This window comes from Danio aesculapii, chromosome 2 (genome assembly GCF_903798145.1).
Source record: "Danio aesculapii chromosome 2, fDanAes4.1, whole genome shotgun sequence".
Classification (NCBI taxonomy): Eukaryota; Metazoa; Chordata; class Actinopteri; order Cypriniformes; family Danionidae; genus Danio; species Danio aesculapii.
In genome coordinates this window covers 42,236,943-42,253,715 of record NC_079436.1, presented here as the reverse complement: position 1 = coordinate 42,253,715, position 16,773 = coordinate 42,236,943, and the positions used below count along the sequence as shown (strand labels likewise).

The 16,773-nt window shown below is 36.4% G+C and overlaps 2 protein-coding genes across 5 annotated transcripts in view; both read left to right on the top strand.

Annotated features, from left to right (window-relative positions):
• Window positions 1–1,336, top strand: part of LOC130246734 (disco-interacting protein 2 homolog C-like) — a 28,757-nt gene extending 27,421 nt beyond the window's left edge. Inside the window, exon 14 of the mRNA XM_056479860.1 lies at window positions 242–1,336. Coding sequence (XP_056335835.1) covers window positions 242–494 — 253 coding nt within the window. The 3' untranslated portion in view covers window positions 495–1,336. The remainder of the gene's footprint in view (window positions 1–241) is intronic.
• A 2,267-nt stretch (window positions 1,337–3,603) lies between these two features.
• esyt2a (extended synaptotagmin-like protein 2a) overlaps window positions 3,604–16,773 on the top strand; it is a 76,300-nt gene continuing 63,130 nt past the window's right edge. For 3 of the 4 annotated variants that reach the window (XM_056479843.1, XM_056479835.1, XM_056479850.1), the window contains exon 1: window positions 3,605–4,347. In XM_056479843.1, the coding sequence (XP_056335818.1) occupies window positions 3,967–4,347 (381 nt within the window). In that variant the 5' untranslated portion in view covers window positions 3,605–3,966. Of the gene's footprint in view, window positions 4,348–16,773 lie in introns of all 4 variants that reach the window. The other variant, XM_056479825.1, reaches the window with a different exon arrangement.

Below are 16,773 nucleotides of genomic sequence, written 5' to 3'. Positions count from 1 at the left end.
AATATTGCTTTAGGGGGCTAATACTATTGACCTTAAAAACTGCTTTCATTCTAGCTGAAGTAAAGTGAAACTCTCTCCAGAATAAAAAAGATTTTCAGACACTGTGGAAAACTCTGCTCTGTTAAAGATAATTTGGGAAATATTAAAAAAAGAAAAGAAAATTCACAGGAGGGCTAATCATTTTGACTTCTGCTCATCTGTTTTTCATTGAGGTTTTTTTTTCCTCCTTTGTCTTCCTCAGTGCCGTGTTTACATGGACGAACCTCTTGGTGGTGGTGGTGGAGCTGGAAGGTTCTGAGCAGGAGGCTCTAGATCTGGTTCCAATGGTGACTAATGTGGTTCTAGAGGAGCACTATTTGATAGTCGGTGTGGTGGTGGTGGTGGATACAGGCGTAATCCCCATCAACTCTCGTGGAGAAAAGCAACGCATGCACCTGAGAGACGGCTTCCTGGCTGACCAGCTCGACCCCATATATGTGGCTTACAACATGTAGAAACGCACGTCGATGATCTTAAAAACACGAGATGCAGCAACCATGATTTCCAGCACCTTCTCACTGTCAGCACTTCTGCTCATTTGTTAGATTGAACGCCCTCAAAATAGCAGACACACACTCGCACATCATTCATAGAGGGACTTAAAAGACTCCTGTAGCATATCTTCAAGTTTTTACTTTCCTTTTAAAATCGCGTATCGCCCAATATTTTGTTAGTGTTGTTTTTTTTTAATTTGCATATGAAATTTTAATTTAAAGAACGGGATTTTATATGAATACATATTGCTGTCAGCAATCCGTGTTATTTATTTGTGTTTTTTTAAAACCTGTGATCACAAATAATGTCATATTTGTGCTTTTACATACGTTTTGTTGCGTATATTGTTGTTTTATGCTTGTCTTTGTTGTTGTCGGTTGTATTAGAATATCACATACCGATTTATTCAGCATGTTTATCAGTTTAAAGATACTAATGTTGAGTCCTTTTCATAATTGTTGATTATGTACAGACATTTGGTTCAGGTTTACTTTTGTTGTGAATTCATTGTTAGACTATTATGAATCCTTTTATCATGTATTTGAATATGATCATATCTGCACTGTGATGCGCATCAATATGTGAACTAGAATTTGCATTCTAGATTCAGTGGCCAGAGAGAGAGAGGGAGGAATGGAAAGAGTGACAGAAAGGGGACATATGCACAATGTGTGTGTTTAGTATATCTTTATTTATTTTTGAAGCTTCCATTACCTGTAAGATACGAAAGCACTTTGATTATGTCACTTATGTCTTTTCATATGTCAATAAAATATTTTCAACTATTCTTATTGAGAAATCACGTCTGCCTCGTGAACGTTCATTGAAGGAACACCGTGTACACGCACTGCTCTCTAGTGGACTAAATCAGCAACACCAGCTCCACTTTTCAGTCAGCATTATCTCATTTAGAAATCCTCTGATATACAGCATAATGTAATGTTTTAAGGGAATGTGTGTTGTACAATTATTGAAAGCGAAATGAATGAATATGTGCAGAAAAAAGTGCAAATATTTTGTGGAAAATAATTTTTATTCTTGCACCGAATTGGTTGTGGTATGCTGTGTGCTGATCCAAGAGACAGAAACATGTTGATTATATATACAGTAGTCAACATTTGAAGTAGATCACAACCTTTCATCAAAGTTTACTTAAAACTATTGAGCAACACCACTTCTTTTCTTTAGACAATTTTGAAAAACGTTTTTGATCAATTTCACGTTGATTACTTAGAGACACTGAAGCTGTCCTAAAACTATTGAAGAACTTTTCTTGTAGGACAATTTAGAAAAAAAAATGTGTTGATCCTCTTCAAAGTAATGTAAAGATAGACATTATATACAAATATATTGCTTTTGTTTGCACACTGTTACTATGATAGATGACAAAATATTTAAGACTTCATGCTGACAAAGATATTCAGATTATTAAGATAGATAGATGGACAGACAGATAAATAGATGATATATCATATACGGTATATTAATGTCTTTCTGTTAAGTCTATCAATCTAACAAAAAAAGATCTAAACTTTGTGGGCAATAATATTAATGTTTGATTATCAGTATATATAAATACTCACCGGCCACTTTATTAGGTAAACCTATCCAACTGTTCGTTAACGCACATTTCTTTTCAGCCAATCGCATGGCAGCAGCTCAATGCATTTGGGCATGTAGACATGGTGCAGTCTGCTGCAGTTCAAACAGAGCATCAGAATGGGGAAGAAAGATGATTTAAGTAACTTTGAATGTGGCATGGATGTTGGTGCCAGGCGGGTTGGTCTGAGTATTTCATAAACTGCTGAACTACTTTAACGCACAACCATCTCTAGGGTTTACAGAGAATGGTTCAAAAAAGAGAAAATATCCAGTGAGCATCAGTTCTGTGGGCGCAAATGCCTTGATTCCAGAGGTCAGAGGAGAATGGCCAGACTGCTTCGAGTTGATAGAAAGCCAACAGTAACTCAAATAACCACTTGTTACAACCGAGGTATGCAGAAGAGCATCTCTGAATGCACAACACGTCAAACCTTGAGGCAGATGGGCTAGAGCAGCAGAAGACCGCACCGGGTGGAACTCCTGTCAGCTGAGAACAGGAAACTGAGGCTACAATTCACACAGGCTCACCAAAATTGGACAATAGAAGATAAATGTTGAAGGAAAAACGTTGCCTGGTCTGATGAGTCTTGATTTCTGCTGCGACATTTGGTTGGTAGGGTCAGAATTTGGCGTCAACAACATGTAAGCATGGATCCATCCTGCATTGTATGCTAACCATGTCCATCCCTTTTTGACCACAGTGTTCTTGTCTTCTGATAGCTTCCAGCAGGATATATCATATCATATGTCATATCATAAAGCGCGAATCTTCTCAGACTTCTTTCTTAATCATAACAATGAGATCACTGTACTCAAATGGCCTCCACAGTCACCAGATCTCTCAGTTCAATAGAGCACCTTTGGGATGTGGTGGAACGGGAGATTCACATCATGGATGTGCAGCCAACAAATCTGCAGCATTGCGTGATGCTATCATGTGTCTATATAGACCAAAATCTCAGAGAAATATTGCCAGTACCCTGTTGAATCTGTGCCACGAAGGATTAAAGTAGTTCTAAAGGCAAAAGAGGGTCCAACCCGGCACTAGTAAGGTGTATCTAATAAAGTGACCGGTGGTGAGTGTGTATATATTTAAAACTTAATGCTAACAAAAACATTACTCTAATATGAATATGACAGACAGACAAATAGATTGAATCATTGATTGAATAATCTATATTTCTGTCTCTCTCTCTGTCAATCAATTAAAAAACAGCCAAAACTTCAGATAGATAGATAGATAGATAGATAGATAGATAGATAGATAGATAGATAGATAGATAGATAGATAGATAGATAGATAGATAGATAGATAGATAGATAGATTTACATGTTGAGTGTCCTCCAGCAGGTGGCGCTATCGGGCCGCTGCTCCTCGCTCTGGCGCTTCCTGTCAGCAGAGCAGCTTTGGTTTTTGGGTAGAGGAGGGTTTGGTCAGAGCTGAGCAGAGCGCGTGTGTTTCTGCAGGATGTGGTGAAGCGAAAGAGAGAGAGAGAGAGGAGGTGCTGCTGCTCGGGACAGCGAGACGTGGCGCGCTTACACGGACAGCAGCTGGAGACTCGAGCGAGTTAAAAGTTCGCTGGGAAGGGCGGAAAATCACGGGCCAACGGCCGCTCCATACAAGGCAAGGTCGGGTGGGGAACAGTTTAGGGAGCAGCGCTGATCCAATCATCTGCGCTCCGGGGAAGAGCCCGGAACCAAAGCGACGCCACTCGTTTTGTTTTCTGTCAAGATCGGTACGCGTCCGAGATGTTGCTGTAGAAACTCTGACGCGTCTGTAGTTGTTTAGTTTTGTTGTTGTTGTTTGTTTTGGATTTGCGTACTTTGGAGATGAGTGCGTCAGTTAACGGAGTGGAACCCAAACCCGCTCAAGCGGTCAGCCAGAACGGACCCGGGTCTCCTCCACAGACCCCCAAAGATGTTACACCACCGGAGCTTGAACTACCGGACGAGGAGCCGCAGTCTTCGGTCACGGAAGCCACGCAGATGGGGATTAAGTTCGCAAAGACGTTCCTGCTGATTTTCCCTATATACTTGCTGGGATATCTGGAGTTCAGTTTCAGCTGGGTTTTGATCGGCCTGGGATTGGTGTTTTGGCTGAAACGGAATCAGGGCAGCAGGTTCGCCCGGGTGAACCAGGCGATGGCGTTTCTGGAGCAGGAGGAGCGCACGGTGCGGCAGACCATCCGGAGCTCAGAGCTGCCGCCGTGGGTGAGTGACACACCGAACACACTTCTGTTTACTTGTCAGACCGAGAACTTTGACCCCAAACTTGACCTGGAGCTCGAATTCAAACTATATCACAGTCCAGTTAAACCGGTGTGTCCTTGTTCTGCCTGTGTGTCTGGTGATACATTCAAGTATGTGTTCACCACTGACATTACTAACATACCTGAGTGAGTCAGATCTAATCAAGAGCACTAATTAAATCTGCAGTATCAGAACCACCTATCCAACACGTTTACCACAACAGAATCAGACTGAGGTCTTTTCAAATGTATCTGAGCAATTCCAGCGTTGTGGATGTGACATTTGTTGTTAAAACTCAAAGCATAAATTCACAGAGAAAGTAGATGTTAACATTATATTGAAACATCTCTTTATATTTTTCAGAACAACTAACCACAGAGTTATGGGAGCAGAATAATATCAATCTGTAAACATATTTTATATTTTAAATAAGGAAAATAAACATAAGTTATGGATGTGACAAAAAAGTTAGCGAGTTTACAGTATACAACATACTTTGTAAAACTTCTATGAATTAAACTGCACAACCCAAATAAAATAATGCGAATCAAAAGGAGAAGAGTTGGATTACTATAGAACAAACATGATTGATTTTTATTTTATTTTACATTTTTGCATTTATGAGGAAAAGGTGTCATTATGGATGTGACATCTCTCTGTTATGGATGTGACAGATGTGAAATTGCCACTTGTGTGACTTTGGTAAATTAAACATTATAGTTTTAAAACACTGACGGATAAATTTGAGTATTTCTAAAGGACTGTAAAATACAAGGCTACACAAAAAACTTAGAAATGCTTTCCTTATTGTGGTGAAAACATTTTTTATGGCAAATTTGACATTTGCATGGAATTGCTCATATATTGGTCTTTATTAAACAGCTTTAGGTCATCAGTGTTTTTCTTTTAATTTACATACATTAAATATATCAAATTTACGAACTGTTGAATCTGGATTATGCTTTTCTATTACTAATGAAGATTACTTGTAGATTACTTGACTTTTCTGCTGTTTCTGTGCAGAATATTTAAAAAATGGATTTATGTCAAATGAGTTCAATTGAGTATAACTTTTTAACTTTTAAGTTCAACATTGCAAATCCAATTATTTCCACTTGTTTGGTAAATAAAGCCATAAAAGGTCTCTCGTATAACATAAATTTATACATTCATATATAATAAAGTAAAAAACCTGAATGGTATATATGTACACACATTTACATAAGTAAAGTACATGCGTTTAGATAAGTAAATGGACTGAATGATAGACTCAAAAATCTGCGTAATTCTTCATCCACTTATTCTGCATGGGCTTACTTATGGTTCAAAGATGAGATTTTATCTTATTTTATCTTCCATTTTAGTCCTGACTAGGTATGGGATGATAATCGGTTTCAAGGTTTACCGTGGTTTGGAAACGTCAAGGTATTAAAACCGCATAAATGTTTTGTTATGCCATTTCAAAGGTAATTGTAGACGTTTTTTTTAATGTGTTTTTTATGTGTTGTAAGGAAATCTGTGTTTTTAAGCTAATGAAGAGAGTAGAAGTCAATGTTTTATTTTGATAGTGTAGCCTGACATGTTTACTGTTCCTCAATATTATACGTTTCCTAAAATGTAATATATTGTGTTAAATGGAGAAACAAGTTGCTGTTTTTTACTAATACATTTAAAAATAACATTTTACAGCAGTAAATACAATACCGTGAAACCGTGATATTTTTATCCTAGGTTATCATACCGTCAGAAATTTATACTGACCCCTGGCAAATCCTGACATCAAATTTAATTGTAAAAAGTGAATGGAAATACTGGTGAAGTAATTTTCCATCTTCATTCAGTGCAGCAGATACTCGTGTATGTATGCATGCACTTAGGCCTGTCTCTTTCCAGGTGGGCTTTTAGGCACTCAAGGATGTGCATTGATCGATCGCTCATCTGAATACTGCATGGGATGTTTATGAGGGGTGCAGCTCTAATAATACATTCTGATCCAGAAATATTCAATCAGAATCATATAGCATGCTCAGGAAAAAGTAAACTTGAATCACGTTGAGGGAATGACAAAGCTACAAACAAACACACACACATTGACAAGCCAGCCTGTTATGTGAGGTTTTCTTCTCATACCACAGAAAATAAAGATTCATTGGATTTACTACATTTTGTTTAATGTAAGTGGTTGCAAACATTTTATATAGGCTGCATTTAAACAAACAAATTAAATTTAGTAATGTTCAACATATCGCAGGATATATGCAATGTTGAGTTTGTATTATAATTTATCATTAGCGTGTGTTTTTGATGCCTGTGATTGTATAATGAGTTTAAAAGCACTCAGTCATAAGAACTTATACCACTTGTGACTTTAACAACGATTCATTGTATTGAAATATTTAAATTTTCATAATAAAATTACTGTACTTGAATACTGTTAGACTCGGGAAACGATAAAACACTTTATTTCAATTGTATCTTTTTCTTGATTGTATTTATTGATTGCTATGCGTGAAAATACACACAACACGTGCAAAAAAAAACAGAAATGCACTGCAAATAGCACAGACTACAATGAAAATGTGTTGGTGGACCTCAAGTTTATAGATTGTTTATTAAATTTTATGAATTAAACAATAATTGATCAATCATTGGCTTAACACTGCAAATAGCACAGACCACAATGAAAATGTGTCGGGGAAATTTATAGATTGTTTATTAGACTTTATGGAGATACATTTCCACTCCAGAATCATGCCAATTGATCTAACATTATAAATTCTTTCCAAATGGAGATATGAAGTCATCTGGTGAAATTGTATTCATATGTCAATATTTAGGGTGACACAGTGGCGCAGTGGGTAGTGCTGTCGCGTCACAGCAAGAAGGTCTCTGGTCTCTGGTCTCTGGTTCGAGCCCAGGCTAGGTCAGTTGGCATTTCTGTGCGGAGTTTGCCTGTTCGCCCCATGTACACGTCGGTTTCCTCCGGGTGCTCCGGCTTCTCCCACAGTCCAAAGACATGCAGTATAGGTGAATTGAATAAGCTAAATTGGCCGTAGTGTGGGTGTGAATGCAAGAGCGTATGGGTGTTTCCCAGTTCTGGGTTGCAGCTGGAAGGGCATCCGCTGTGTAAAACATATGCTGGATTATTGGCGGTTCATTCCACTGTGGCAAACCCTGAAGAGTAACGGGACTAAGCCGAAAAGAAAATGAATGAGTGAAACTCAATATATATCGCACAATAGCAAAATTTCGCAATGCTACTTTTTCCAATATTGTGCAGCCCTGCGTTAAACAAACGAGTTTTCTGTCTAACCTGAGCTCTAGGCATGGGATGATTTACCTCCTTTTGGAATAGTCAAGGTTTTAAAACCACCAGAATTTTCTATTATACCGTTCCTTAGGTATGTGTACAGTTGTTTTGTTTTTTTCAGGGGTTCGAGCGAGAAGCACTGACATGCTGTTGTTTTTGTTAGGATTTATTATTATTATTAATATTATTATTATTATTATTTTACTTCTGCCATAATTACTATTGCCCAGGCCAAACCATTAGGCCTAGAGGCTTCAAACTTTGTCAGATGGCAGTAGTCCTCACCACTACTCGGATGGAAAGACTTGTCCAAATCACTCCATAGGTAGCGTTACAGCGCTAAAAACAAGCACATTTTTGTATTTTGGCCCACATTCGTACACTGTTTCTCATAGACTCAAAAACTTTACATATTTGGAATCCTTGGGTCAGCCTGGACAAAAATGGAGTCACTCAGATTTTCTCTACTACGCACTGTTTTTCCTGTGCTACATTAAGCTTTGTCCGACACCTACATTTGTGAACTAGTCAATGTTAACAACATGCTAATTCATGCTAGAATCATGCTAGCAACATGCTAATTCATGCTAGTAACATGCTAATTCATGCTAGAATCATGCTAGTAACATGATAATTCATGCTAGACTCATGCTAGTTGCATGCAAATTCATGCTAGAATCATGCTAACAACATGCTAATTCATGCTAGAATCATGCTAATTTATGTTAGCAACTGCCTAGCAACCACTCAGAATACTTTTGCAACAACCTAGCAATGCCTTAGCAACCACTTAGAACACCCTAGCAACCTCCTAGCAACACCTTAGCAACGCCTTAGCAACCACCTAGCAACCACTCAGAACACCCTAGCAACCACCTAGCAACACCTTAGCAACAACCTAGCAACACCTTAGCATCCGCCTAGCAACACCTTAGCAAGCACTCAGAACACCCTAGCAACCGCCTACCAAGAAGCATGCCAATCTATACTAGAAACATGCTAACATATATGTACTGATCTATGCCGACTGTTTCAAACTTCATAAAAACTACCTCAGTTATTTACACTTTAAAACGACTTCAAATTTTCAGACTCGGCTTTTCAAGCCACCATAAAGTTTGTCCTCAAACTTTAATATCTAGTTTTACATGTGTTTTGTGACTATTTTATTTGTTTTGTTTAGGACAACAGTATCACTCTCCACATCAAAAACTGTTCCAAAATATTTGAACTGTTTCTTAAAATAAAATATATTGTGTTCAATGGGGGAAAACGTTGTTGTTTTTTACGCCGACTTCTAAAAAGAGCATATTTTTCAGAGCAGCAAACACAATACCGTGAAACCGTGATATTTTATCCAAGGTTATTATACCGTCACAGTCTTATACCGGCCCATGCCTACTGAGCTCATCGCTCTGCTGTATAACTCTTGTTGTGAGCTCAAAGCGTCATTCAGCAGCAGAAAACTCCAGAGTTCACCCCAGGAGCTGTAACTCACTCTCTTGGCATGCTCTGGACAGAGACTACCTTTGTTTTTTATTTCAGTTTACGGCCGATGTTAAGTAACATGAACAGGTAATTCATGAAACTCGGGTTGACTGATTTTTATGATTTGTGCTTGTTGTTTAGTTGATTGTTTTGTTTGATTTGTGAACATTGTTGACAAGTTTATTATTGATAGCTTTAAAAAATGAAACTTGCTGCATAAAGTCAAGTCAAAGCCAGCTTTATTGACAATTCAACCACATGTACAGGACATACAGAGAATTAAAATTGTGTTACTCTCAGACCCTAGGTGCATAACATAATATTAATACAAAAAGCAGAAATTTTAAATGACAAAAATTACAATAATTACAATTACACATATAATCTAAAAAATATAACTAAAAATAAAAATAGTATGCAATACCATTACAATTAAGGGCACAAGGCAAGGAGGGCAAACCAGAGTTGTGCAGATGCAGAACAGTATATAGAGCAGAAATCTTATAAATTTGATAAAGTGTCTTAATAATATTCAGGGAGGTAGTAAAAGGTAACTTTTCAACAATCGTGTGTTGAACAGAAGTGGTCTGTGTGTTTGTAAACACAGGTGGTACATTGTTAATGTTCCTGTCAGGTGATGCCGCGTATGGTGAAAGAACCTCTCCTTGTAGTGGGTGTGTTGTGTTAGGATAGTAACTGTTATTATGGTAATATTATTACGACATCACTAACACAATGACTCACACGCTTGAGGAAATGTTGCCATGGCAACCTGTCAGTCAGATGAGGTGCACCACATTCCTTTTTTGGACAATAGTGTATGAGAGAATACAGTGAGTGTTTACCTGGGGGGCAGATTTTGTAAAGGCAGAGCGTCCACCCTGTTGTGTGTTTGTGCATGTGTTTAATAACCAACAAGTAAAACATTTTGTAAAACACAGTGATGAAAAAGAATTGACCATATGTGTTTTGTTTGTCAAAGCTTGTCTTTACTCGTTATGTAAAATTTGTTTTATTTTTTCTCCAATTCTGTTAGGGTTTTTTTTCACTGTTTCAGGAAAATTAAATGTATTTATTACTTTTTACTTGATAAATTTCTGCTTAATTTTAATTAGCATTGTCTTGATTCTATTACAGATTTTTTTTAAAAGAAAAAAGGTTTAAACATTATTTAAGCCTGTCACAATATTCAATATATGCACTACCGGACAAAAGTCTTGTTGTCGATCCCAGTTGTAAGAGCAGCAAATAATAACTTGACTTCTAGTTGATCATTTGGAAAAGTGGCAGAAGGTAGTTTTTTTTTTTCTCGAATTAATCATCTTTTGAACTGCATCCCAATCATCACTAATACTGCAAAAGACCTATTGGAACCCAAATAGACACAAGGATCACACAGACATCAGTCAAGTTTGGTGACGGAAAAATCATGGTTTGTGGTTATATTCAGTATGGGGGCATGCGAGAGATCTGCAGAGTGGATGGTAACATCAACAACCCGAGGTATCAAGACGTTTGTGCTGCCCATTACATTACAAATCACAGGAGAGGGCAAATTCTTCAACAGGATAGCGCTCCTTCTCATACTTCAGCCTCCACATCAAAGTTCCTGAAAGCAAAGGTCAAGGTACTCCAGGATTGGCCAGCCCAGTCACCAGTTATTAACATTATTGAGCATGTCTGGGGTAAGATTGAAGAGGAGGCATTGAAGATGAATCCAAAGAATCTTGATGAACTCTGGGAGTTTGGGTTGTGACGTTGAGGAAATTTTCTCACCGATTAATCGACATGTGACAACACCGGTAAAACTGGTGTCACCGTGGGCGGTTCCTCTTTTTTCCTGCTTTTAAATATCTTATTAATGCGTGTGTATAATACTTTTACTTTCAGTTTTACAGGAATTGCCAACAAGCGCTGCATAAGGGTGCTATACTACACAGCATACACTGGCAAGATTAAGTGGGACCAGTTGTATTTGTGTTGTTATTTACGTGTTGTTACGTGTCTTTTTAAAATACCGTTTATTTGTAAAATCTCTCAAGTGAATATTGGCTATATCTGGTAACAATCTCCCTCAGAGATATTGGAGTTCAATAACGTGGTGCGCAGTCTGACTATTGTCCAACACTGCCCTGTAAGTTTACACACTGCATAGACTACAGCTCTGGAGTGTTATGAATTGCATGTTTTAAATGACAGCAAGACATGCTACATTTAGTTTTTATTGTAAAATATACATACTAACCAGTAGTAACCACAGTAAAATAATATTTATTGAACTAGCCACCCTTTGATTTTTTTTTTCGTATATTTTTTTTATCAAACAAAAAATGCAATGAATTGTTTATTTTGGTTTTCATTTTATTAGAATTAATGTAATTATTAGGCGACACAACTTTTACATAACATTGGCTCTGATTGCGTTTTTACAGAGATCCTACAGATAGACTTTTTGGCTCAAAGACATTTACTGTTAATTTCAGTGCTATATTTTGACAGATTTCGCAAATCCTTCAACTGTTCTACCTGTCAGCTGCTACCAGCCTCAGTTTTGCGACTTGACTTGTGTGCCGTCTGTATCAATGTCTGGATGACAGCGGGAGAGAGATGAGATCAGACCTCAGATTCGATGTGTGGCCGCACATCACAGTTACTTTACTGAATATCTTGAATATTGGCTCATCTAAATTAACTTTTCATTCCATTAAAAGCCGAAATATTGCCAGACAGACGAAGCAACTTTCGGTTTTTAAAGAGAACGGCTTCAGTGATAAAATACGCACACACACATACAGGATACACTCTTGTCGGCCTATTCATTGTTGATTTTTTTTTAACATTGAACGCATAATAATCAAGTGCAAAAAAAGTACAGCTCAACTTCGGAGAAAGTGATCACTGCGGTTGCTGCGATGGTTGCTTTGTTTCTCTGCAGTTGGCTTATTAATGGCGCGGCATTGCTAATCACTCGATTTTATAAAAAATAAGATTATTTATTATTAAACATTGTGAGATGACGGTCGCGTGATTTTTAAAATGAGAGTATGCATGGTGTATTTATGGCTATTGATATTATCTACCCGCGACCCACCCATAAACGTTAAACATTAAGTAGGTGTGTTGAAGGTGCGTGTTTCCTCCAGATGCTGCCCCCTTTGTCAGGCAAAGTTTGCAGATTGCCTCATTAACGTTTTCAGGTTCTCTTTTAGCATTTGGTTTGAACCCAAAATATTGCCAAACAGGCGCTTTTGCATTGCGTTTTGACACTAAATCGTCCGCCATTTCCTTCTGTAAATTCGACTCCTCTCGTTCTCCCCAAGTGCTTAATGAAATATGACGCATTGTAGCTATGTTCAGATTTTAATTATAGTGCATGCTCTCGTCTTAAGTAAATTATTTGGAATTATATTTTCCATTTAATTCAAATAAATGTTTAATAAAAAAATGAATACTTAAAAAAATCGTATGTGGGGACGTGTCACGGTGGAAAAGCGATGTCACCAGTTGCGTCTTAAAACCAGTAACACCGTCAACACCGTCTATCGTGGCAAGCCTACTGGGAGGCCTGCAAGATCGCTTTCTTTCATTCCAGATGACTTTATTAATAAGTTATTTGAGTCATTGCAGAGATGTATAGATGCAGTCCTCCAAGCTCATGGGAGTCATACACAATATTAATTCTTTTCCCACTGTACCATGACTTTATATTCTATTCACCTTATTCTCCGCATACGAGTGGGCGCAGCCATTTGAATCATTTTTGCTCGAGACTTGCTCGGTCTTATTCACTTCCATTAATTTTTAGACGTTAAAAACAGCTTGTTTTGCTGCTTGGTGTTGCAAACTGATATTTTCTTATTATATTATTCTACTTTGTCTGTATTGTCATGTCATAACAATTCTCCCATAGGCAGCTGAATTGGAAGTTCTAAAACAATCGCAAAAACGCGCACACTTCCGCATTGAAGAATAAGGTCAATACTGTACATATTTCTGTTAAGTGACAAGACTTTTGTCTAAGCAAAGTCAGATCTTACTGTCCTAATTAAATAATTATATATCAAGGCCTGATCATATTTTTATTTTGGTAAAATAAGTGTAATCTAGAGGCCTTTATTTTCATATAAATCAATTCTGATACCAAATGATCAACTAGAAGTCAAGTTATTATTATTTGTTGATTCTAAAACTTGGATGGCACACATTTACATAAAAATAACATTAAAGCACGTTTACAGCCACAATTACAGTCTATATTACCAATGTCCATGTTTATTTCAGGAAATTTACTTTGTTTTTTTAGCATCAAATTACAGAAGTCAACTTTAAGACTGAAATGTTTTTGTCTCTTGACAGTGCTTTATTAGGCTGTTTTATTGACCTTACTTTTTACGTACAAGCCATTGGAATCTTTCTGGCTTGAGACTTCCGGTCTTATTCACATTCATTTTATTTTTAGATGTTACGAACAGCTCATTATGCTTCAACACATGTTCAATATATGAAAATATGCTTCATATATTTTCTTATTAAACTATTCTACTTTTCATGTATAGTAAAGAACACACTTGAGTAAGTAGATTGACTGTTTTCTGTTGTTAATTATTTCTGGCCATTTCTCCCATAGGCAACTCAATTGGAAGTTTTAAAACTATCACAAAATTGAGCGCACTTCTGCATCACAGAATAAGGTCAATAATCATTGTATAATCAGTGGCATAAAATGGTCTGACAATGAGTTTTCAAAATTGTATCTGTGATAATATATCGTACAATAAAAATAATTCTTACAGGCCTAACATGAAAAAAAAAACACTATTACAGACAGTAAACCCGATAATCAAATAAAACCGCACACTGGGAGTCGTGTCTTTTCAAATAAGGATTTTAAAAATCAGTACACAGGGAATTTGACAGGACACCAAATGGATGGATTTGCAGATTGCCTTTCTTGTTTTTCTACATTGAACTGTTAAGCAAAAATGACTAGTAAACTTAAACGAAAGCATTCTGGGTTCTTGGAAGAATGCGATCTCAATGCTGCTGACTACTTGGTGACTAGTTGTCAATTTACTGACTTTATTGATTTGGGGTCTTTTTAGCTCAAGACTTCAGTCTAATTCACTTCCATTGATTTTTAGACACTAAAAACAGCTCGTTCTTCTGCTTGATGTGGAAAACCGATCTTTTCTTATTATTTTATTCTACTTTTTATCTATAGTCATGAACACACTTGTTTTTAGAGCAAGTAGTAAAACTTCCACTAACACAACGATGACGCTAAATGAACTTGCAGATGTGACGAGTATAAATTAGCCTTACACTCATGAGATTTTTGCTGCTTGTTCAAACTACTTATTTAAAATGAGCTGAATCAACACAATTCTTGAGTTTTTTTTGAGAACAACTTAATTATTTTATGTTCAGTTCACTTAAATTTGTAAAAACAATTAAGTATCTTGATTTGTGTTGGGATAACATAAAGGATTTGTGTTGAACACAGCATTTTTTACAGTGTACCCTTCAAAATACTTATCGAAAATGAGCTGATACAACTCAATTCTCGAGTTTTTTTTGGGGTGGGACAACTTAATAATTTTATGTTCAATCCACTTAAATTTGTAAAAACAATTAAGTTAACTTAATCGATTTGTGTTGGGACAACATGAAGGAATTGTGTTGAACCCAGCGTTTTTTACAGTGTATGAACATTATATAGCACTATGTCTTACACTTTTAAAGCTTCAGAATTCTTCATATTTGGTAAGTAAATTAGAGTAGTTCTGAAAGTAGTTCTGTGTGACGGATGGATTTATTACGGTATGTTTGCTTTATTGCCTCTGATCAAAGTCAAATTGAGTCCTGCGGAGTCTCTGTGTTTGCATAAGCCTGCTGGAACTTTCTAAACAGAAGTTTTAACAGGCCATCAGAGAGAGTGTTCATTTTCTATATTAGGTGATGAGAATATTACAGGCTTTTTTCAGTGCATCGCCTGAAAGTCAAACACAGCTTTTGCAATTATCGTAATAATTGTCTGTTGCATCAGTTTCTATCCACAACCGTCATACTGTGCTTTCAGGAAACTGTGTATCCATCAGGACAGGATAAACTCACTTCTATCAGCAGATCTGTTCATGCTCAGCCTCATTTATCTCATCATCCTGTCATCACTGTCTGTAAATTGCTGATGCATGTCAGTCTGTCTGCTCTCTCTGCAGAGATGCTTGTTTTCCTCTCGTTCATTGAATCAGTCACACTCTTAATGATCATGGAGGAGACGTATTTGCTTCGGTTTAAAAAAATGGAAATACTCCGCTTCATGTTGCAATGATGAGAGTCTTGATGCGTAATAGATCTTGATTAAGTTTTAGGTTTTCTTAGTTTGTTGTTATGTTGATTAACATTGTGCTTGCTTATTTCCATCGATTTTTAACATTGGGCTGCACAATGTATATCGTTTCAGCATCAATATCGCAATGTGCACATGCGCAATAGTCACATCACAAGATATGCAGTTTTGAGTCTGAATTATAGTTGACCAAGAGCTACAGATTTGTATTGAATTACTGTATTTAAATGGAATTTATACAAAATATGGACACTTTTTTTTTTTCTTACTTAAACATCTACATTTCAAAGTGAAAACAAAATTATGTCACTTCCTCAATAGGCAGATCAGATAAATTTGCATGTTTTATGAAAATTTTGCCTTTTGACTTATTTCTTCTGTAGTTGTAAACAAAACAAGATTTTTTACTTGATCTTAGGATTTTTAGATATTTGGATTGTGATATTTAGATATTTTTGCATTGTGATTATTTAATTTCTACTCCTGAATACTGTTAAACTCCCCAGAAAACTGTCAAATAGAGCTGTTTAAACTATCTTCTGAAATTGTATTCATATCGCTAAATTTATTGCAGAAAAATAAAATATTGTAATTTCTGATTTTTCCAATATCGTGCAGCCCTATTGGATTACTTTTAAAGTCATCTAGCACACACTTAATTCTAAATCTACTTGCATTTAAATTAGGGCTGCACAATATATCGTTTCAGCATCGATATCGCAATGTGATCACTTGCAATAGTCACATCGCGGGATATGCAATGTTGAGTCTGGATTATAATTTATCGTTTGCATGTGATTTTGAGGCCTGTTACCCTATGAGGATTTTAAAACTGTTCAGGCATAAGACATTGTACCATTTATAACATTAATGACGATAGATTTTATTGAATTAATTAATATTACTATATTTATTTACTACTATTATCGTTGAATTACTATTATTTTTATTCTTTAATTAATGTAGCTAAAAACTGTTAGACTCAAAATGATTAAACACTGTTTATTTTGATTGTCATTTTGTCTGTATCGTATTTATTTATGCTTTTAATTTGTTTATTAGATTTTATGCAGATGTACATGCCTACAGAATCATCCCAATCAATCTAAAATGATAAATTCCTTCAAAAATAGAGATTTCTATTAGTCACATTGCAATATATATCACAGACTAAGGAAATATTGCAATGTTCGATTTTTCCAATATCGTGCAGCCCTAATTTAAATCATAGTTCTTGTGT